Raw genomic sequence first — 22,750 nt, forward strand, 5'->3', positions numbered from 1 at the left:
ATTTTGTTTACTATATCTGCTAAGAATTATTGAGAACATCTGTTTAGTAGATATTGGCTTCTCTTAAAGTAAGCATCAGGATTTCTTGACCCTAGAATAATATTGACTGAAGTGAAGCCAATAATTACCCTGAAACACAACAAATTTTGATATTTATTTAAATATTAAGTCAATATGTGTTTGGTTAAATATAGTCATCAAAATGCCTAGAAATCTCTTAATTAAGGGCATGAATTTTTTAAAAAGTTAAACAAGCAGAAAAGTAGCTATTAATGCGTGATAATTCAGTCAGGAAGCAGAGATGGGTACATGCTTTCTGATTGGCTCTTCCAGAGTAAACAATAGTAGTTTTGACCGAACACAGCTGCAGCCAGTAAAGATGTACATATTTGGGTCACACTTAATATTAAGGTTCCATTTATAAAGGGTTAATAAATTATTAATAGATATTATAAGCTTGTTACAGACATGAGTGTTCTAGATGGTTATAAGTAACCTGTTGATCTGTCAGACTCTATAGCAATCTATAACAATTGATTAGCCATTAAAAAAAATCTTAATTTATTAATCTTTTATAAGATATTATAAATGGAACCTAATGTGACCCCTATTTGCATATGCAGTCTAATTGGTTAACATGGATCCAAACTTCAGGATTGTTGACCTCCGAGGAGGTCATGTTATGTAAATATAAACGCAAATTACCTCTGAGGAGGTAACAGTACAAATTTACTGACTTGTGACATGACTTTTTTTCAGCCAACCACAAGCTAGGATTTATCTTTTGTATGTAACAATGTGTGTAATGCTATTAAAGGTTATCAGCTATGTGTGTTAGCAGCATGTTTCTGTAACTATGTTGGTTTTAGGTGCTCTATCTCTGTTACATTTGTAGTTTGATTAATTTAAAAATTGTCACCTGTGGAAAAGTATTTACCAGCAAAACTTGCCTGCAACATTGTTAAAATTTGTACTCAAAGGAGTAATTGCCAACCAGATTGCCATCTTTTTCTTTCACAAGTGCTAATGAAGAAATTTTTTTTCCATAGAAAAATCTTGAAAGATCTTTCGTCCGAAGACGCACGAGATAGAAAAGGAGATGATGAAAGTCCTGGTGTCTCTACTGTCACCTCTATGTCTGTTCCCACACCTATCTACCAGACCAGCAGTGGACAGTACAGTATGTTATATTAAATACACACCCAACTAGACATATTTCTGTTACACAAAACTATTTGGGGGAAAGTTTATATTGTATCTCATATATTTGACATGAAGATGAGCTTGTGGAAGGATTGGCAGTACAAATGATAGCTATTCCAGTTATCATTATTTGTTGGAATTATAGTAGTGGCTAGTTGCCCATGGTGAGATCAAGGCTCCATTGTACTAGGTGTTGTACATCCACGTAGTAAGAGACAGATCATCCTTGTCCCAAAGAGCTTACCATATAAGTAGAATCAAAGAGTGGGAATAAGGTAGTAATATCCCTATTTTACGGATGGGGACGTGAGGCAGAGAGAGCTGAAGTGACTTGCCCTATGTCACATAGGAAGCTGATGGAAGAGCCAGGAATTTCACCCAGATTTCTTGACTCTCAGTTCAGTGCCTTAATCACAAGACCAACTTTCCTCTCCGATTAATTTCTTCCTTTCTAATATAACTTATTAAACTTTTTTAGTAATTGTCATGATTAATTGTTTGCTGTAGTGCTTTTCCTATAAGATCTGGAACTTGCATCCCTTTCAACTTGGTTCTCCTCCATGGTGCTTAGGTGTTTTCCTTATGCCCTCATCCTTGCAAATGGCACACCTTATTGGAAAGGACTCCTTTAGTCTGTGCTCTTCTGACTGAGAACTCAAAGTGGGTTGCAGCTCCAGACAGCCTTTCCTTCTTCTTGAAGGTATTCTCTCTGCCATGATATGCATGAAATGCCCCAAAACAATAGTCCAAGACTACAACTGATCTAATTAAAACAAGATTAAGTATAGCAAAAGTAAATAATATTTAAACAAAAGAAACAGTATACATAACATAGCTGTCGTGAAACTGCAAAAAGATTAGCTAGGCTTACCTTAACTTTAGCCATTAGCTGTAATAACAGAAGATACCTCCTCCTTCTAGAAAGACATTGTTCCTCACTGACCACCTTGGTCAGATTGCATCCAGGAGACACACCCTCCCCTGTCTGTGTCCCAGGAACTCCCCTTCTTGCAAGGCCTTGGTCATTTTTACCCTGTGATTACTTTAATCTCAAAGGTGGGAGATTATAGTATCAGGGTGGGAAGTTACATCAGCATTTCAACAAAGTATTATTTGATCAGCTTGGGGAAATAAATTAGTTGTTCCATACGATTGTTGTCCTCTGTTCCTGCTGTCATTCCCCCTTCTAGTTCTGGAAGGATCCTTTAACTTCCTTGCTCTAAATCTAACATTTCAAAGGCCATGTTGATCTTGTCTACCCATTAGCCAGCCTAACAAGTCAAAATGATTGAACATGCTTTGCATGGCAGCTACTCCCAGCTAGAGATGTTAGAATGTGTCTGTATTCTTTTGTTGTTGGCCTTTTAACGTAACAATTCCCCATGTCTGTGCACCTACTGTGTATGAAGTGTAAACTGTTGGCAGAGACCAAATGATCTGCCCTATTACCCCAAACTTTGAACATATTTACTTGCCAACTAAATCTAGGATTACTAAAAGTAAGCATGCTGTTTTAAATTGAGTCCGATTCAAAACGTTTGCAAGTTAAAAATGAATTGAAATTCTGTAGTTAAAAAAAACAAAATATATTTTTCCCCTTTCTTTTTATATTGCATGCGATAAGCATGCAGTAGTTCCAGTGCAGTGTGACTGACATGGCTAGTTTCGATCTTCAGTTCATTGTCAAAGTACATGCTTCACTTCAAAAACGTATTTTGCTCCAGGGTAACAGTAGTCTAGGGGCAACTTATCCATTAAATGATTAAAACAGTAAAATGTCATATAAATCATAAATAAAGACATTTCTTTATAGTCTTGGATAATTTCTTTAATCAAATAAGGCTTGAATTTCCCCTTAAATGACATTGTAGAATTATAAATTTGTTTATTTATCCTGGAGAAAATTAATTAATACTTAATTCTTGGAAAATATCTACTGGAAAATTTCAAGTAGTTTAGAATGTAAACAATTTGGGTAAATTAGTAAACTACATGGGGATTTAATATTTCATCTTGTTGTGATATCTATGTTAAAAATAGGAGAAGCTTTGTATGCAAGATTTTCAAAAGTGCAGAAGAGTTCAGCTCCCATGTAAGCATTTAAATAAAGTGGCCTGATTTTCAAATGTGATCAGCACCCAGCAGCTTCCATTAAGAAAAAGACACTTCTCCTCCCATTAAGAATAACAGGAGTTGCTGGTTGCTGGTTTTTTGGTTTTAATCAGGCCCCTGTGGTTTTTTAGGGGCTAAATGAAAATATAGGCAAATATGGAAATTTTCTGCATTTATTTTTAATTACAAAAATGTCCACATATAATAGTTACAACATATGTTGCTTCTACCACCAACCTCTCCCATAACCACTGTGTCACTCACCACTGATGTCACAATCTCACCACTTGACAATGTCACAATCTAGTCCGTCAACAGTGAGCTGTTCAGGCAGTCGCAGAGGGTGGGGAGGAGTGAAGGGAGCACTATTTCTACCAATAGTGAATTTTTCATGGGTGCAAGCCAGTCTATGTAAATGCATAAATATATATGCAAATAAGCCTCAGCCTTTTGGCTTGGCGTGCCAATGCAGCCTATAACTGGCATGGCTAGTTTAGTCTGTATGTTCCTATATTGCAGTGAAACTGAAAGTGTCAAATTTGGTCCAAAATTTAAAATGTGCATAAGCAAGGTTTTATAAAACCTGAGGCGAGTAGACATTTCCATGGCGTTGTGGGGGAGGAAGTGTAAAGCAATTTGTTAAACATTAAGTATTCCCTGAATGTTTGCAACCCAAACACTGCAACTTTGCACTTTTGCATGAGCCTGAAAGTGACCAGAAGCTGATGAGTCTCTTTTCAGTCTTCAAGCTGTGTGAAATGCAAAACAGTAAACAAACCGCCCAAATCCTGGAAAATAAATTAGGTTGTTTACACTTTAATAGCCTACTGGATGTTAGTATCATATGTAAGGACATTTTGTTGTAAATATTTGGTTTTAACCCAACAGTGTCTCTGACTGCCCCATGACTGTCAAATCAGTCTTTAAAGATGGAACAAAATTGGCCTTCAAATCTTGGGGCTAATTTTTAAAGTACCAACTTAAGATAGGAGATTGCCTATTGGAAGTGAATGTACTCAGTACACAGAAGGAAAACCTTTTCTGTATATCTACCCTATTTTTTCTCTCTCTTTCATTGAAGTTACTATTGCCCCAAACGGAGCACTGCAGCTGGCCAGTTCAGGTACAGATGGTGTGCAGGGTCTGCAGACATTGACAATGACAAATGCTGGTGGCACTCAGCCTGGGACAACAATACTGCAGTATGCACAGACATCTGATGGTCAGCAGATACTTGTGCCCAGCAACCAGGTGGTAGTGCAGAGTGAGTATGTATTACAAAAAACTTTTGGAATACTGTCTCCCGTAAACGTGTAGCTTTCTAAGATTTTTTTTCCTTTTAATTTAACTTATTCTGCTGTCTTAACAGCTGCATCAGGAGACATGCAGACATATCAGATCCGCACCACGCCAACAACCACTTCCCTCCCACAGACTGTAGTGATGACATCTCCTGTCACCCTTACATCTCAGACAACCAAGACAGATGATCCACAGTTGAAACGAGAAATAAGGCTTATGAAGAACAGGTATGTAAGTTTCCATGTACTGTTATGTAACCAACTTCATAGCTGCAATCAGATTCTTAAACAGCATGCTAAATTATAACTTCAGATGGCAAATACATTAAAGGTATAGTCACCTTTGAAAATCACAATTCTGTCTGAAAATGATTTTTACCTGCTATAGCTGAGTAACATTTACGACTACTATACTATGAAAGACTAGAAGCTTCCTCTCTTTTCACTTAATTTTGTGTCATTAACAATGTAGTGTTGTTATAGCCATGTCAGTCCCAGAATATTAGAGAGACAAGTAACTGAGAAAAGCTCTGTGTAGCTCAAAAGCTTGTCTCTCTCACCAACAGAAGATGGTCCAATAAAAGATTCACCCACCTTGTCTCTCTAATGTTTTTCTTGGTTTTAGGTTGACAGTATTCCTTGATCTTTAGCGAAAACTAGAATTATGTATCCAAAATTCTGAATCCTACATAAATTTAGTAATTGTGTCACCTATGTATTATTTATCCTACACCCAGTGTCACTAGAAAATGTCAGAAAGCTAGACCCAAACATACTAAAGATTTTGTCCCAGAAAAATTGGGGGAAAACGTGAACTTTTTTTCCTGTAAGCTAACCAGTTTTTGCTTAACCAAATATTTAACACATTCCTTGAACTGCCCTGTAGTTTTTCAGTTTGCTCTGCTAATGCCCGTAAGTAAACAAAACCTCCTCTTTATGAGTACCCTAACCTTAATTTTGTTAAATATTCAGTTCAGACTACTCTTGTGTGTATATAGAGGATGTCTCATTTTAATTTTCTTTCTGCATATATAGTGACATATGTTTTCTTTCAATCTACTTGCTCTAGAGCAAAACTTCCAGTGCCATCTGCGTGCATTATCTAGGGTAGTACATGTCATTTAATTCTTGAGAAACATGAGACCCAGAACTTTCTGGAAACCAATGATTTTTGACCCCAGGGTTGCATTTTTGGTTTCTCATAGAGCCAGCTTTGTAAAGTTTCTGATGCTCATAGTGAAAAGGCCATTAACTTTAGAAAAACAAAATGTTTATGGTTTTTTGCTTTGTTTTGATCATTTTCTTTGATCAGTCAATGCTTTCATGTGAGGTGAACAGAAAAATTAGTTTTCTGTAAAGATCTTCTTCTCCCCAGGTGTGAATGGTAGCTTCAGATGGAGTCAGTATTCAAAGCAAAACATGAGTGACTGAACACCTAATGATATACAGTAATTGACAACTTCTGCCTTTTGATTTCAGGGAAGCTGCTCGAGAATGCCGTAGAAAGAAGAAAGAATATGTTAAATGTCTGGAAAATCGAGTTGCGGTCCTGGAAAATCAAAACAAAACTCTAATTGAAGAGCTAAAAACTTTGAAAGATCTTTACTGCCATAAAAATGTGTAAGAAAAGGAGGCACAACTTTTTGTGGACTGTCTAAATTTCCATGGGGAATTTTTTATACCGAATTTTTTAAAATTAAATGAAAGGTCAAAAATGAAACTTTTCTACCTAGATTTCACAACTTAAAGACTATAAAGATTTTATTTACAACATGTTAGTGACAAACTACAAAAAGGAAACAAGAAAACCTCAACAAAACTCCTGCTGGCAGAACTGGAAACATCATTAAAATCAAGGTTACATCGGCAATAAAAGGACATGTACATTTTATTTGACAAGTAATTTGAATTTCCTGAACTACAAATTAATTTGGTAACAACAGTAATATTTGATTACAGTTAAAATGTGGATAAGATGGAATCCTTGCCATTAGTTGAAAATTATTAGCAACATATATAACCAGTATAGGTTTTAATTTCTTACTGTTTTATGATCCTTATCTTTTCTTTCCGTTGTTTGTATGTAAATATTTTTATTTCAACCTGTAAATTCTAACTTTCAGGTGTAGAAGATAAAGAGAAGCTAATACTTTGCTAAAAGTATAAATTATGTTTACTTTTCTCAGCTGGCAATCTGTTTAAAGGTGGGGTTTTTTTTGTTCTGTTTTGTTTTTTTTGTAAAATGTTTGTTGTGTTTGTTAAAGTTGGAGAGGTTTTGCAGAAGGCAATGGGAAAATTATTTTTCAGGCCTAACCCTGAAAGATGTCGAAGGCACATGAATAAGATGTTGACTTCTTACGAGTATTCAACACATTTAATTACTTTAAACCAACAGTTTGGCAGAATGGGTATAGCTGAACAAAAGTTGTCAAGAGAATGCTTTTTTTTAAATAGTTTTGTTCTTGGTTACTGGGTGTGATAACCTATAATTGAAAAATAAATTGTGTGTTGATTATATATACAACTGAACATGCATTGCTTATTCTGTTTGGAGATCATATTATGCTTAATTAAAAAGTTTACAGACCAAAAAAAAGAACAGTAAAATAAAAAGCTAAAGATACATACCAAAGGGTTTAATATGGTTCTAATATAGGGTTTATAAATTAAAAAAATAAAAGTGCACAATTACCAGACTGATTTTGTAAGGCAGGCAATATTTTGTGAAGTAATGGCATCTTTGTAAGAAAATGCTCTATTGAAAATAGTTAACGGCTGGTATATTTTTATAAGTAAACTATTACCTTTACAAATTCTAAAATGGAGTTTATATGCATATTTTAACAGTTTATACAGTTCCTTTTAGTAAACAAATAGATATTTTGTGTCTCAGATTATTGATTATATATTTTTATGGGTTAGCACAAAGTAAAATTAGATTCTCTTTGGAGTAGAAAATATTTGAATTACTTTTGTCTTTGTAAGCAACTGACCTGAAAAATAAACCCTAACGAATATTGTTGGGAAAAAGAAACAGATTAGCATTTTTTTTCCATATTCAGTAAAAACTGCACGTGCTTGAACTTACTGCAAAAATACTGTTGGGGATCCTAGTATGTATCGTTTTGACCTGTTTCTTTCCAGTAAAAGTTAAAGGATGTTTGACATGATCAGGACTCTTGAATATAAATAAAATATTGTGTAGACAATGGTTATTGCATGAACAGTGAATATGTTATTTTCTGTAGTTAGGATTGGATACTGCTTCCATTATTTCAATGAGAATTGTGCCATGATCTGTGTTACTAAAATGTGGTAAGGCCACCAGTGAGTTGTACTAGCTCAGTCCTGAATGAAATTTAAAAATGTATTTGCTCCCCTTGTATGTTGTTTATATAAGGTCTATCAACATTTATTTTATTAATTAGTCTACTATATATATTGAGCTTCCTACTGAGCAGACTCTGAATTCCACAACTGAGTTGTTAGTGGGTTAGATAAATATTTTGTATTTGCAAAGTTTAATATAACATATGTGGCTATTATGGGATATTGTTTGCTTTATAGTTGCTTTAAATAGAACTGAAATATACATTAGAATTCCTACTCGTGTCAAAAAATCTTTATGAAATGTTTCAAATGCATTTATTGCCCAGCACTAGAAAAACTTGCATGCTTGCCACTCAACCCTGCTTGGGTAAAGACGACATCCTAGGAGGTTCTGAGTGCCTCAGAACTTCCATTAAGGTCAGTGGGAGTTCAGGATAATAAGCACCTCAGTAGCACTGGACTCGGTCAAACTCTGCCACTGAATATGTATGCACTATTCTCAATAACTTCAAAGGGAGACAGACTTGGGTCTGCAGGCAGAATCGGACCATCAATATTGAAGCTTTACGCAATGGCTTTCCTGTAAATGAAACTAACTTGAAATTCTTCTTTGTGGTATTTTGCTTCCAACTTTGTGCCATTGCTGTTCTTTTTAAAATTTCTTTTTTTGTGATAAAGGATTTTTTTTTTAAATGAAAGAACTGGCAAGTATCATTACAGTACAAAAAATGGTTGCTGATTCCTGCTCTGTTCTGCAGCTGAATGACTTTTATTACTGCCAGAGAGAAAAAATCCGTCAGTTTTACTCTATTGATGCAGTAGTGTTTGGAAAGAAGCAGCAAAGGTATATTCTTTATCGTGGAAGTATGAAGTGGTCACATAGGTTTGTTCCTTGAGTGATTACTTTTCAGGAGGAAGTTATTTTGGAAAGGGTGTAACATTGAATACTATTGGTCTAGTTACCTCCAGAGCTACATATTTCATATGAATTGTAAAGACTTGTTGAAATAAATAGGTGCTTGCAACTCTTGACCTCAATAATAAAGACCCCAAAATACAATTCTAATGTTCCTCATTTATTGAATCACAACTTATTTAGTTAAAGGGCTGCTTTTGAGTAACTTTGGTCCAAAATTTAATCACTCTTAAAATCACGATGTAGAGTTTCTTCTATGGTCCAGCTTTTTTTTTTTTATATATAACAAACCTCAACAGCTACCTGAAACTAGAAAATACTGTACACTCTGCTCCAGAAGAGGGAGCACAAGTTAACTGTAACAATCCCCTTCTATCTGTAAACACTCAACCTACTGTTGTTAAAAATCAACACCTACAAGTACTGTAATTGAAAGAGATTGAGAAAAAAGAAATGATTTTTTTCTGTTTACTTTTTGCATAGTTCCTGTGACACATACTGCAATCCTGTGCAGTATCTTTGGGGACCACTGTATTGAATTTATGAATGGTTTTGTCTTATTGTGTTCTGCTCTATCGGGGAGGGTTATCACAGCTCCTCCAGGAACTAAAAACAGTGGAGGGTAATTACCCTGGGGATTGTAAACCACACCAGAGAACCACCAGCCCATGGGATGTTCGGATATACTGCTTAAAACTGGGTTTTCCAGAGAGATACTCAAAGAAATGGCTTTTGTATAAAAAGCTGAGCTTGAACTGACTCAGGGCCTTCACTTTGATTCAGCAAACAGAACCCTCTGTCTAAAAGAGGCCACAATCCTCATGGAGGAGTTGGAAAGAATTTGGCTTACAAGGGCCCCATAAAACTGATGGGTGACCTTTGGTAAGGTTTTAACATACATACAGGAACTATTATCCGTTTGTACATGTTTTCTCTGTATGCTTTTTTGTTCTTACAATAAATGTACTCTGCTGAGAAAGAGCTGCGTGGTACCTGGTAAAAATGCTGTGTCTGTCCTCAGAGAGATGGAACAGCACAGGTGCTGGCCTTTAGGCAGACTGACTTGCTGTGACTATCACAGTATATGATGGGAGTTTGCAGCCCTAAAACCCCCAATAAGAAGGAAGCTGGACAAGGGTCCCTGCCCAGAGACAGGGGACAGCTGGAGACCTGATTGGGCGTGCTTGGAGTGTACCATACAGGGGGGGAAACAGGTGAAGTTCCCTTGAAAATTGGACTGTTCCCATTGCGGTCTGTTAGACATTTCCCCCTGTTTGTGTCAGTCTCAGAAAGAACAAGTAATGGTCTCAAGTTGCAGTGGGGGAGGTTTAGGTTGGATATTAGGAAAAACTTTGTCACTAGGAGGGTGGTGAAGCACTGGAATGGGTTACCTAGGGAGGTGGTGGAATCTCCTTCCTTAGAGGTTTTCAAGGTCAGGCTTGTCAAAGCCCTGGCTGGGATGATTTAGTTGGGGATTGGTCCTGCTTTGAGCAGGGGGTTGGACTAGATGACCTTCTGAGGTCCCTTCCAACCCGGATAGTCTATTCTATGAAAACAGAAAAGTATGATTGTAAAATCACAAACACTTTCAGGGGACTTGGGCATATGTATTTACCTGAAACCACTCTTAACAATTTTTATTAGCTAGATTTCAAGTTGACGGGGGTGTCCTTTTATCCCAAAACCATTTCTATAGAACTGTACTGACAGTTCTACAGAAATGGTGCACAAACTATTCTGGTGCACAAACATGCCAGCACATGAAACAGTTAAATTGTTTTTTCCACAAACAAAACAAAATCTGTATCTATCTGGGTGGAAAATACATTTTATTTTAAAGATGCTAAGATGTTACAATATTGAACAATCACTTACATGACAACGTCCCTTTAAGCCTAGACTAGAATACACATTATGATTTTCTTAAATTATGAATTTTCTGCTTTACCTTAACAAACAAGGGACCACTGTGCTGTGCCAGCCAACCACTGTAATGTACATTTTCTTTCATGGTCCTTCATTTAATGAACAACAACTATAACCTTATAACAACATGCTATAAAACAGGCTGGTTTTCATCATGCTTGTAAAGTTCAAGCCCCCTAGAATATACTCATGCAATTGTACAGCATCTTTCTCTATTGTGAATAGTTTTTACTTATACCTGTGATAATATTTTTTAAAAAATGCTTTATGGCAGGATGTGCACATGGGTGAGTTGGCTAGAGAAAAGGAAAAACCATATGCCTTTTACTAAACAAGGAGCATTTACCCACAGTCATTAAGGGTACGTATTTATAAAAAGCACGAGTGGCTGCCTGGTCATGCAGAGAATCTGAGAGAGGCCTCTCAAGTCTCTAGTGCAACCAAATGGCAGTGTGCTGTCCACCCCACCGTCAACAGAATCAGAGCAAGTGTAGTGCTCAGGGTCCTGGTGGCACTAATAAGATGAGCACTTATCCACTTTTTATATCGAGATACACGTACATAGATCCCAGGAAGTTTGGGTCGGCCACATCCAAATCCAAAACTGGTAATCCCTATCAGATAATATTTGCTGGTACCTAGGTGATAGCACACTAACGGTCCACCGCTATCTCCCTAACAAGACAAAAATGACACACACACAGACCCCATATTGTTATTTCTAGTATTTTGAAATTCTAAGGCACAGAACATTAGAATTAAGATTATAATTATCTAACTTTTACTAATGGTAAAAAGAAAAAAATTATATCCCAAATATATGGATGAATCATGATAAATTTGCATCTGGTAACCTTAACCAGGCCAGACTATCATACCTACAATAGGTTTCTTATAGTCTATATTACTAAAGTTCTCAAAAATTTATCTCCTCCACAGGTCTACATTCTAGCATTCAGATCACCCTTAAGCTACATATCTACAAATTAATAACTGAATTTAAATTCAGTTATCTATCTGAATTATGCATATATGCAAATAAATGCTGAGTTCCACTGTATAAACAGTAATGGCTTGATCAATTCCCAAATCACCTGTTCAAAGGAAGACTGCTGAAGAAGGTGGATAGGATGGTAGACAGAATGCTTGTGAATACACTATCATCTTTAATTATAGAAAATAAACTACCTGTCTTTCACATTAATGGGCCCAATATCTGCACTCTAAGGCCCAAACCTTGAAGTCCTATTGCAAATTCATGCCCTTTGACTTGAATACTGATGGTAAAACTAGCAAGAATCAAATCAAGTTAAATACAGCTTCCTCATTGAAGAAGTAAATAAGACAGTTCTACAGCCTCTACGGGTATGTGGTATGTCTTATTACTTCTACATTCCTTTGACTAAGTTTTACTATTAATGTCTTCCAGGTCCATTGTATCAGTTATGGCATGAACTGAATCGTAATCAGTGTTCTATGGCAGTAGCTTTCAAACTTTTTTACTGGTGACCCTTTTCAAACAGCAAGTCTCTCAGTGCAAACCCCCCCTTATAAATTAAAAACACTTTTTTATCTAACACCAGTATAAATGCTGGAGGCAAAGCAGGGCTTCGGGTGGAGGTTGACAGCTCGCGACTCCCATGTAATAACCTCAACTCCCTGAGGGGTCCTGACCCCCACTTTGAGAACCCCTGTTCTATGGAGAGGTACTGCCATGCTACAAAGCTGCATGCTGTGTACTCCATGTGGAGAGCTGGTTACATAGCATGCTTGCAGTGTAAACAGATCAGTACAGTAAGGATCCTCCCTAAGACTAAGACTTTTCAGCTTGGAAAACAGACGATTAAGGGGGGATATGATAGAGATCTATAAAATCATGACTGGTGTGGAGAAAGTAAATAAGTAGGGCCCTAACAAATTCACAGCCATGAAAAACTCATCACAGATCATGAAATCTGGTCTTTTGTGTACTTTACCCTATATTATACAGTTTTCACAGGGGAGACCAGCATTTCTCAAACTGGTGTTCCAAACCAAAAGTGGGGTATGGGGTGGGGGGGTGTCTCAAGGCGATTCTAGGGGGGATTGCTATATTGCCACCTTTACTTCCGCGCTGCCTTCAGAGCTGGGCGGCTGGAAAGGGGCGGCTGCTGTGTGACAGCCCAGCTCTGAAGGCAGCACCACAGCAATAAAGGAGTACCGTACCATGCCATCCTTATTTCTGCACTGCTTCCGGCAGCTGGGGGTAGTTCCTGGAGGTGGGGCTGACCTGGCCCCAGGAGAGGCCCCTGCAGGTTAAAAGGAGGTCCCATCCCACACCAGCCCGTCCAGGACCAGCAGCTGGAGCCTGACATATGATAGGAGCCCTCAGGCAGGGTGCCTGCAGGCCTGCCCCTCCCTGGCTCTGGGCCCAGCGCCCCGGTGCTCAGGAGTTAAAGGTGCCTTGGGCTGGCTGTGTGTGTGGGAGAGGTGATCATGGAAACCCCCACGCACACCATGGTACCCTGGGCCGTCGCTCACCCATAAGGCCAGCCCCAAAAGTGAGGCTCCCCCCGTGTCATGCCACCCTCACTTCTCCACTGCTGTTGGCGGTCGTGTTGCCTTCAGAGCCAAGCGCCCGGCCAGCAGCTGCAGATCTCTGGCTGCCCAGCGCTGAGGGCAGTGCCAGCAACAGCGCAGAAGTAAGGGCGGCAGTACTGCGACACCCTCCCATGACGTCCCTTTGGGTTGTGGCCCCCCCCACGGCTACAACACTCTGAACTTTCACATTTAAGTATCTGAAACCGTTACATTTATGATTTTTAAAATCCTATGACCATGAAATTGACCAAAAGCAACAGTGAATTTAGTAGGGCCCTATAAATAAGGAAGAACTAGGGGTCACCAAATGAAATTGATAGGCAGCAAGTTTAAAACAAACAAAAGGAACTGTTTCTTCACAAAACGCAGAGTCAGCCTGTGAACTCTTTGCCAGAAGATGTTGTGAAGACCAAGACTATAACCGTTCAAAAAAGAACTAGGTAAGTTCATGGAGGTAAGTCCATCAATGGCTATTAGCCAGGATGGGGAGGGGTGCAAAACCATGCTCTGAAGTGTCCCTAGCCTCTCTTTGCCAGAAGCTGGGAATGGGCGACAGGGGATGGATCATTTCATGACTACCTGTTCTGTTCATTCCCTCTGAAGCACCTGGCATTGGCCACTGTTGGAAGACAGGATACTGGACTAGATGGACCTTTGGTCTAACCCCGTATGGCCATTCTTATTAAAATTATATAATACTAATGAGGAGTCTTGGTGACTCCACAATTGAGTGGAACTCCAATTGAGTGGAACTCCAACAGCTTATCATCAGACCACAAAATGTAATAATATCCTTTTATACTTGTTTGCTTATTTATTGCTTTAGTGTATAGTTTTGAAGTTAGTAAATGGTGCAAGAGATTTCAATAGAATCTCTCAGTAAAGAGTAGGAGAAGTCAGAAATACTCAATTTTCTTGTTGTAATAATGATATTTAATAGTGTTATGACTTGGTTTTAGCAGCACTATGAAATGCTAGAGAGACAAGACAAGGTAATATCTTTTATTGCACCAACTTCTGTGGGTGACACAGTTGAGCTTTTGAGCTACACAAAGTTCTTCATCTAAGAGCTCTGTGTAAGCTCAAAAGCTCATCTGTCTCACCCACAGAAGTTGGTCCAATAAAGATATTACCTCACCTATCTTGTCTCTCTAATAATCTGCAAGCAACTCAGCTACAACACTGCATACAATTATGAAATTTTATCAGTTTGATGCCAAAATCATAGTATTAAGACTTTGAAACATCAGGGCAATGCTGTTGTGAAAATCATCACTACACCCATAGTACACACAAAATTAATTATAAACAATGGTAAATTAGAAGGAAATTAATATATAAGGGGTTCTGGTGACTTAAAAGTGAATCCTAGATGTTCATTTTGTGCTAGTAACTTTTGTCTCATTTCCTCCTTTCCCTATTGCCTTTGCTGTATTTCGTCTTTATTCTCTAAGACACATTGACTAAACTGGGGCCATATATGCATAGGGCCAGATTTTCAAGAGAGCTCAGCAGCTAGCAGCTCCTATTGTTCTCAATGAGGGGGGGTTGAAGGTTGGTGCGGTGAAGATTCTCCATTAATCTCAATGGGAGATGCTAAGATCTGAGCACTTCTGAAAATCTTGCAACTAAACCACTTTGCTCACCAACATGTATAGGTACTTCTTGTCAAACACAAAGAAGCATGAACTTATATTAAATGCACAGATTTAGTGTGGATGTATGCTACACAGACACATTATATTTATATAATTACATATGTGCACCGTTTGTGCATATTTATACATATAAATAAAACCTTTTGTATTTTATTGTAATCATCTTTATGTCAAGCATTGCATAAACAAACAATTTGTCTTGTTTTTGTTCTTCCTTCTTTCTGTCAACTTGGTCTTTCCTTCTACTGTGTATCACTGTTTTTAAATTCAGATTATTTTTCTCTAAAATCATCATTCTTTCCTTTTGTTTGTCCGATACCTTTCACTCTTCTGACTTGACCATTGTTTTCTGTTTATTATTCCTACTGTATTAATGCCCAAAATCCTGGTCCCAATGAAGCCAATGAGAGTTCTGATGTCAGATTTCCATGGCAGAAGGCTGGGACAGTACATTTACAAATAGAAAATTCCAGTCTTACCTGACAGCTATCGATACCTCCAGATTCCAAGCCAGCACAAAACATATTATTATTAATCATCCCTGCATACCATTCAAAACCATTACAAATATCAGAAGGAATAATGTCTACTGGAGCTTCTTGTAATATAGGTGAGCCTTCACCTGTAATGGAACATAGAACATATAGAAGATGAACCATTTTGCTACTACAATTGTAGCATTTTTGTGCACATACTTTTCAGTTCAGTGCGACTACTTGCGCTGAAAATTAAGAATGTTTATGAATACGATTTGGCTTTAAGAAACTGCTTTATCACCGGTTTCAGAGTAGCAGTCGTGTTAGTCTGTATTCGCAAAAAGAAACGGAGTACTTGTGGCACCTTAGAGACTAACAAATTTATTTGAGCATAAGCTTTTGTGAGCTACAGCTCACTTCACTGACTGCATCCGATGAAGTGAGCTGTAGCTCACAAACGCTTACCCTCAAATAAATTTGTTAGTCTCTAAGGTGCCACATGTACTCCTTTTCTTTTTGCTTTATCACTGAATGTCTCAGTGTACCATTTGTGTCAAGGCTGTGTTACATATCTCCCAGACCTGGTACAATGGAGGAGAGTCTTTAAATCGTGTTGGTCGCCCATTCAAATGGGCCAATGGGCTGGCTGAAGCTAGGAGAACCAATTTTCTCTAACTTCTCTGCAGGGGTCTGGGGTCTGAAGGAGTGGAATTTCCCCAAAAGCAGAACAAAAATAAAAGGTTTTAGACATGGGTTTTAGAAAAAACAGAGCCTCAGAGTGAACTAACGTGAGGTAGGGAATGGTGTACAGGTTTTCTATTGTTTAGTCTGGATCTATATAGTTCTTGTCTTGTGCTATCTAATGTGTCTGTTTGCTTCCACTATCGTGTCCCTGAAGAGGTAAACTGTAAACCAGTTTCCTACAAGGTGGGACTCTGGAAAAGAGTGGGCTACGCTACTGGGGAGTCTGGGGGAGATGGCACTAGTCATGGAGCTGATGCAGTTAGACTAGGCGTTCAGCTCAGAAGTGATGTGAGACAGAGGATCTATACCCTACGTGTGGGCCTGCAGAGGTAGTACCTGGATTCTGTTCAGTCTCAAGAAGCTTAGAAGCACATGGGCCTGGAAGCCAAAGACAGTAGCCTGGTGTGTCCAGCAGGAGGATTTTTACCATGGCTGTGACAACATGCGTAAGTCATTGCAGGATTGGGGGTGAAGGTGTTATTTGACCTTTCTGACTCTGAAGAAACATGTGAGATACTTGTACTTAGAACTTTCAAAGCGCAGGGGCCATGTTGTGTCTCACAGGCTCATCTGATCCCCGATGCCCTTGTATCTTCCCTTAGGGAGGCAGCTCCACTACGAAAGTTACTACACGCTGAGTCTGTGCTCATTGGTGTTTAGAGAGGAGAGGAGAGAATCCTGTGCAGACCTGCCAGCCCCCCTACTCATTTGGAGCCCTACATAGCCTCAGACTTTCTATATCTAATTTACTGTTGCTAAGTATAACGTTTTTCTAAGTGCTAATGTCTGGGAACTGAAACGAGAATCTAAAAGTCAAGTTCAGTTCTTCCTTCTTTTACATTATCCCTTGACTAAAGACTAAGGACCAAACTATGCCCTCAGTTACACTTGTTCAGCCCTGGGTTGCCTTCAGTGGGGGTATAACTGAATTTGACTTGCAGAATGATTTACAGGTGATGTACATGGAGATTTGAATCCAGTTTGACTTTCAGACCTTTTTGTGAGTTTGAGCTGCTGATGGGTAGAAAAAATAACTTTTTACTTGTAAACTGAAAATTGTATGTGAAAAAACACCTAACAGAGTTTCACAATATTAGCAGAACTGCACTTTAAGCAATCAAGTTTTGTGCTAAGCAGAGCTGATTCCTTTAAGTGGGCTCAGTCGCACTGAAAAATACTCTGTTCTCTTCATTTTGACTTTTTACCTTAAAAAAAGTCATTCCTAATCCTAATAACCTGAGGCCCATAGGTAGAGTTTTAATGGTATTGTTATTCCAGGTACTAAAACTTTCATGCTTCATCAAATTCTCTCTTTCTCTGTATAAAATGAAGGCAGTAGGAGTACATCATGGTTTTTGTAATTAAAAGGAGGATGCATTTGGAATAAAGCCAAGGAGAGCATGAATGGCAGCAGTATCTAGGAAAGAAATGCCAAAAATAACAGATGGTTTCAAAAAAGCTTCCCTTGAAGCTAAAACAGAACCACATCATTTAAATAATGCCTTCACAGCAAGTAAGCTTGTGTCATAAATATAAAGGGAAGGATAACCACCTTTCTGTATACAGTGCTATAAAATCCCTCCTGGCCAGAGGCAAAATCCTTTCACCTGTAAAGGGTTAAGAAGCTAAGGTACCCTCGCTGGCACCTGACCCAAAATGACCAATGAGGGGACAAGATACTTTCAAATCTGGAGGGGGGAAAAAGGTTTCTGTCTGTCTGTGTGATACCTTTGCTGGGAACAGATCAAGGATGCAAGCCCTCCAACTCCTGTAAAGTTAGTAAGTAATCTAGCTAGAAAATGCATTAGGTTTTCTTTGTTTTGGCTTGTAAATTCACCGTGCTGGAGGAAATGTGTATTCCTGTTTTTGTGTCTTTTTGTAACTTAAGGTTTTGCCTAGAGGGATTCTCTATGTTTTGAATCTGACTGCCTGTAAGATTATCTTCCATTCTGATCTTACAGAGTTGTTCTCTTATCTTTTTTTGTTCTTCTAGTAAAGTTCTGATTTTTAAGAATCTGATTGGGTTTTTTGGGTCTTAAAAATCCAAGGCTGGTTTGTGCTCATCTTATTTATTCTCAAGCCTCCCCAGGAAAGGGTGTGTAAGGACTTGGGGGGATATTTTGGGGAAACAGGAACTCCAAGTGGTCCTTTCCCTGTTCTTTGTCTAAATCACTTGGTAGTGGCAGCATACTGTTCAAGGACAAGGCAAAGTTTGTGCCTTGGGAAAGTTTTTAACCTAAGCTGGTAAAAATAAGCTTAGGAGGTCTTTCATGCGGGTCCCCACATCTGTACCCCAGAGTTCAGAGTGGGGAAGGAACCCTGACAGCTTGCATTACTTGAAATCAGCTATCTCTTGGATTACCAGTTAGTTTAATTAATAAAAAAAAAAAAATCAAGCAAATCTTTACCTTTCTCTGCAATACTTCCCCAACCACTTATGAAGCACTCTGTTTGGTTGTTGATGTTTAGATGAATGTGAACAAAGGGTAAGCAGATGGGCTGAATATAGTCATTGTAGTTTACAGATTTATATAGTTTAAATAATGCAATATCATTTTCAAATGTCTGTATTCTGAATTCTGAATGGACAAAAATCTCTCTCACGCTACTTTTCACAGTATGTCTCTCAGGTCTGGAAGTATCATGAAGGCCAATCACAACCCTCCAGTAGTATGGGTCCCTAAAAGAGAATCAACAATTAATTTCTTACATCTGTGGTACAATAAAGAAATTACTTGTTTGCATTCTTTAAAATTGGTTTTGTTTTGTTGGCAACTTACGCACATTTGACAACATGCTTTGAAAATCCCATATTAAATACCTTTGGGACAAGTTCATGAGAGATTGCCTCATATTTGGAAGGCAAATCCAGATCAATACTTTCAGTTAATATTCAGATTTGGCTGCCCAGCTATGCCTGTGGAGCTCAGTGGTGAGTTGTTTGGAGAAAAGATACAAACAGATTTTTTTTTTTTTAATATAGAAATGTTGAATGCTTAGTGAAAGAAGCATGGCATACTGACAGTAAAAGAAACAGGCTCTTTAATAAAGAAGTCTAGAGGTGAGATTCTAAGAGGTGCAGCTCAGTACTCACAGCAAAAGTGGCATTAAGCTATCTTTGCACCTTCTAGATTCTGGGCTGCTCTGGGGCTGGAGAGGTATGCATTGTAACTTAAGATAGCTCTGGGGACCTAAGGATGTGTAAGTAGATTAATAAGCCTCTTTTGAGGCGTTTATTACTGTACTGTAAAATGAAAGTTTAGCCTCTGATAGTCTTTTAGTATTTTCTAAATAAAGGTTTTACAACCTCATAGAAAAAAGAGATGAAGTACTGCTTACTTTAGAAAAACTGAAAAATCCCCTGCAATGTTTACTACCCAAATATTGCAACATTTTGCTAGTGCAGTACATTACTGAACAGTAAAGCTGATTGGGGAAAAAATATTCCTGGAAAAAATTTCAACATTTAGTCAAAAACCTGAAAAATGTTGGCCGAAAACCTCAGTCTACTCTTAAGCCTGCCCTCTGTGTTGGCACTGTTGATGTGGAGCCCCATGCTGGGGATGCAGAGATCTCCAAACACCATTACTGTAGCTACAGACCCTCTGGTGGAGGGCTACTTATGGGCGTAAGTTGCACAGAATGTTTTAAGCTCCTCTGAGCCGAGTGGATGCCAACACTGGGGAATATTGGGACATAGGAGTCAGACGTTTACTGCTCAGTAATTGTTGTACAACCTTAGAACCCAATCCATGCAAGTCTGGCAAAACTCGCACTGATTTCCATAGTGTAGTATCTGGTCCTCCATTTTGCTCAAGGATAATGCTGATATGATTTAAAATTACACTATGGAAGTTATAGGTGATGCATTTCTGGTCAGTTATATCTTTCTCACACTTAACTTAACAGAAGAGGTTTAGAATTTAATACATACATATGTCCTCTAGTACAATGCGCTGCTGTCAGCACTGAATACTCATCAATTAAAGATCCACCGCACAGATGTTTAAATCCTACGCCATATTGGTAAACTTGGAGACTAACTTGCCACGGCCATGCTCCGAGCTGTGCATCATGTCCACCTACAATCCGAGGTCCTGATATCATATCCACCAGTACCCGCTCTCCACACTCTACAAAACAAAACACAATAAGTTAAATTGTTCAGATTGCAATATGAAGATTTTTTGTGCATTTCTAGTGTTTTCTGCATGGGTTTTACAAAAGGTTTACCAATGTTATTACAACTAGTTTTTGCATTCCCATTTAGAGCCCTGGTTCAGCAAAGTGCTTGAGTGTGTGCTTAAGTCCATCCCTTCATCTATGTTTAAGTGCTTTTGCTGAATAGGGCTCACTTTAAGCAAGTGGTTGAACTGCCTTTAAGAAATGTACAGAAAGTTGCACAGAGGTATGTATTGCAGTGGTGTCTTATACGATATTGTGCTTATATAACGTGACTGTACCAACAATTAATTAAAAAGTATTAATAAAAATAGTGCAAACTCTTCTTTAAAGCTATGCAAGAATTTTGAAATTATTTCACAGTGAAAAGTTTAAGTGACTTTTAACATTAGACTTTGCATTGATGTCCAAGGTCTTCAAAGAACTTTACAAAGGGTGGGTAGTATTATCTGAGGTGTGGTAAACAACATAACACAGCAGGTCAGCAGCAAGGCTGGCAACAGAACCCAGCTCATCTGCGTTTCCAGTTCCCTACTCTAAACACATGACATTCCTGCCTTCTGGACTCACAGTATTTACTCTGGTGATGAAGCATTTTATCATGTATTCGGAATTACCTTCAGGCTTGGCTTACAGAGTCAGCTACCCAGGATACCTATCTATCTTAGGTAGGTATGTGGCCCCCATGACCATAGTATCTGAGCACTGTAATGGATTTAGCATCATCCACGAGATAGGAAAGCACTATTATCCCCATTTTACAGCTAGTCTCTGAGTCGCAGCTCCCTAACTGACTCGTGGATCACACATGAAGCCTATGGCACAGCGGGGAATTTAAGCGAGGGCTTGAATGGCCCAGGACAGCACCCTAACCACTCGACCACCCTTCTTTTCCATACCGATACCAAATGTAAGCATAGGTACTGGAACTAGGTGTCAGGGTGGGGGGCGCGGAACCCTCTGGCTTGAAGGGTTTTCTATCACATACATGACAGGTTTCAGAGGAACAGCCGTGTTAGTCTGTATTCGCAAAAAGAAAAGGAGTACTTGTGGCACCTTAGAGACTAACCAATTTATTTGAGCATGAGCTTTCGTGAGCCACAGCTCACTTCATCAGATGTGTACTGTGGAAACACGTGGAAACACGGTACACATCTGATGAAGTGAGCTGTGGCTGACGAAAGCTCATGCTCAAATAAATTGGTTAGTCTCTAAGGTGCCACAAGTACTCCTTTTCTTATCACATACATGGTTTACGCTTTAGTTCAACGGCTCTCAGTACCCCTACTATACAAATCGTTCCAACACCACCGAGTGGAAGGGGCTTCCAGCACATGTTGGGATTCCCCCCCAGACCTTTCCAACGCAGCAGCCTAGCGAGAACACTTCATCCAGACCACGGGGCTCCAAAACCCGCAGGGTTTGACTCTGGATTTCACCCTGCAGGTTCCCTTATGTGGCATATGCAGCAACGCTCGGCTGAGGCGATCAGCAACTTCACCGTCCCGATCATGCCTGTGATGGCGTGGGCACTGCTCGTGGGGGCCTGACGAGGCCTGAAGTACTTGACATACTCCCAGGGGACAACCTCCTCCTCCTCTCCCCCGGCCCTCCAGCCGCCGGCGCGGGCCAGGGGCGAAAGCTTCGCGGCCTGACGCTCTCGCTCCGTGTTACCGCGGCGCCCCCGGTGCAGCGCACGGGCGGCGGAGACAGCACCAAAGCTACCAGCCCCTCCCACGGGAGCGGGCGCCTGGGCCCTTCCCGCCCGCCCCTCAGGGCTCTGCCCAGCCGGCCCTGGAGAGACACGGGGAGGTTGGCGCGCAGCCTCATGGGCCGGGAAACTCGGGGGGGGCACTCATCTCTGCGCAAGCGCACTCGAGTCGCACCAAAGAGTAACGGAAAATTTGGTTCCGACAGTGGGCAGCGTGCGCACGCGCAGTGCGGGGCTCGGGGCTCTGCGGTGCCTCAGGCACGGCCCCCGCAAGCCGCTGCGACGGCCCCCGGCCTCCCGCAACTCCCAGCCGCGGGAACCTTACTGCTCGTGGAGCTCCGCGGGGCCAGGAGCCCGGCGCTGCGGCCCGCTCGCAGCAGCACCGCCACCAGGGCGGCGGCACAGAGGCTCGGCCACATCGTCCTGGGAGCAAACAAAATGGCGGCTGGTTCTCGTCCAACGGTCATTCCCGCGCCGCTGGCGCGAGGCTGCTGGCCACGTGACCGGGGAGAGGCGCCTTGCCCTGGTCGCGTGCCTCCGCTGTGGCGGCCATGTAGAAAGGGGGGAGTGGGACAATAGGATCGGGCTTAGGGCACAGTTTGGGGCAGGAG

The 22,750-nt window shown here is 39.9% G+C and overlaps 2 protein-coding genes across 4 annotated transcripts in view; one reads left to right on the forward strand and one right to left on the reverse strand.

The window, feature by feature from the left end:
- The window catches only part of ATF1 (activating transcription factor 1), a 32,919-nt gene extending 23,913 nt beyond the window's left edge, over positions 1–9,006 (forward strand). The window contains exons 5-8 of the mRNA XM_048831676.2: positions 1,050–1,180; positions 4,397–4,579; positions 4,685–4,844; positions 6,096–9,006. Of these exons, the coding sequence (XP_048687633.1) occupies positions 1,050–1,180; positions 4,397–4,579; positions 4,685–4,844; positions 6,096–6,240 (619 nt within the window). The 3' untranslated portion in view covers positions 6,241–9,006. The remainder of the gene's footprint in view (positions 1–1,049; positions 1,181–4,396; positions 4,580–4,684; positions 4,845–6,095) is intronic.
- LOC125627511 (transmembrane protease serine 12) lies at positions 1,173–22,746 on the reverse strand. 3 transcript variants are annotated; one of them, XM_048831679.2, is made up of 5 exons: positions 22,465–22,746; positions 20,181–20,379; positions 18,655–18,926; positions 15,506–15,648; positions 1,173–1,966 (listed from the first exon to the last, which is right to left on the reverse strand). In XM_048831679.2, the coding sequence occupies exons 1-5, from the start codon at positions 22,604–22,606 to the stop codon at positions 1,859–1,861; spliced, it is 864 nt and encodes a 287-aa protein (XP_048687636.1). In that variant the 5' UTR covers positions 22,607–22,746; the 3' UTR covers positions 1,173–1,858. The 3 variants fall into 3 exon arrangements, with proteins under 3 accessions (XP_048687636.1, XP_048687637.1, XP_048687635.1); XM_048831680.2 differs by lacking the exon at positions 1,173–1,966 and having other exon boundaries at positions 10,671–15,648; positions 20,295–20,379; positions 22,465–22,739; XM_048831678.2 differs by lacking the exon at positions 1,173–1,966 and having other exon boundaries at positions 10,671–15,648; positions 22,465–22,738.
- Positions 22,747–22,750: the final 4 nt, after the last annotated feature.

Source organism: Caretta caretta, chromosome 20 (genome assembly GCF_965140235.1).
Source record: "Caretta caretta isolate rCarCar2 chromosome 20, rCarCar1.hap1, whole genome shotgun sequence".
NCBI classification, from domain to species: domain Eukaryota; kingdom Metazoa; phylum Chordata; order Testudines; family Cheloniidae; genus Caretta; species Caretta caretta.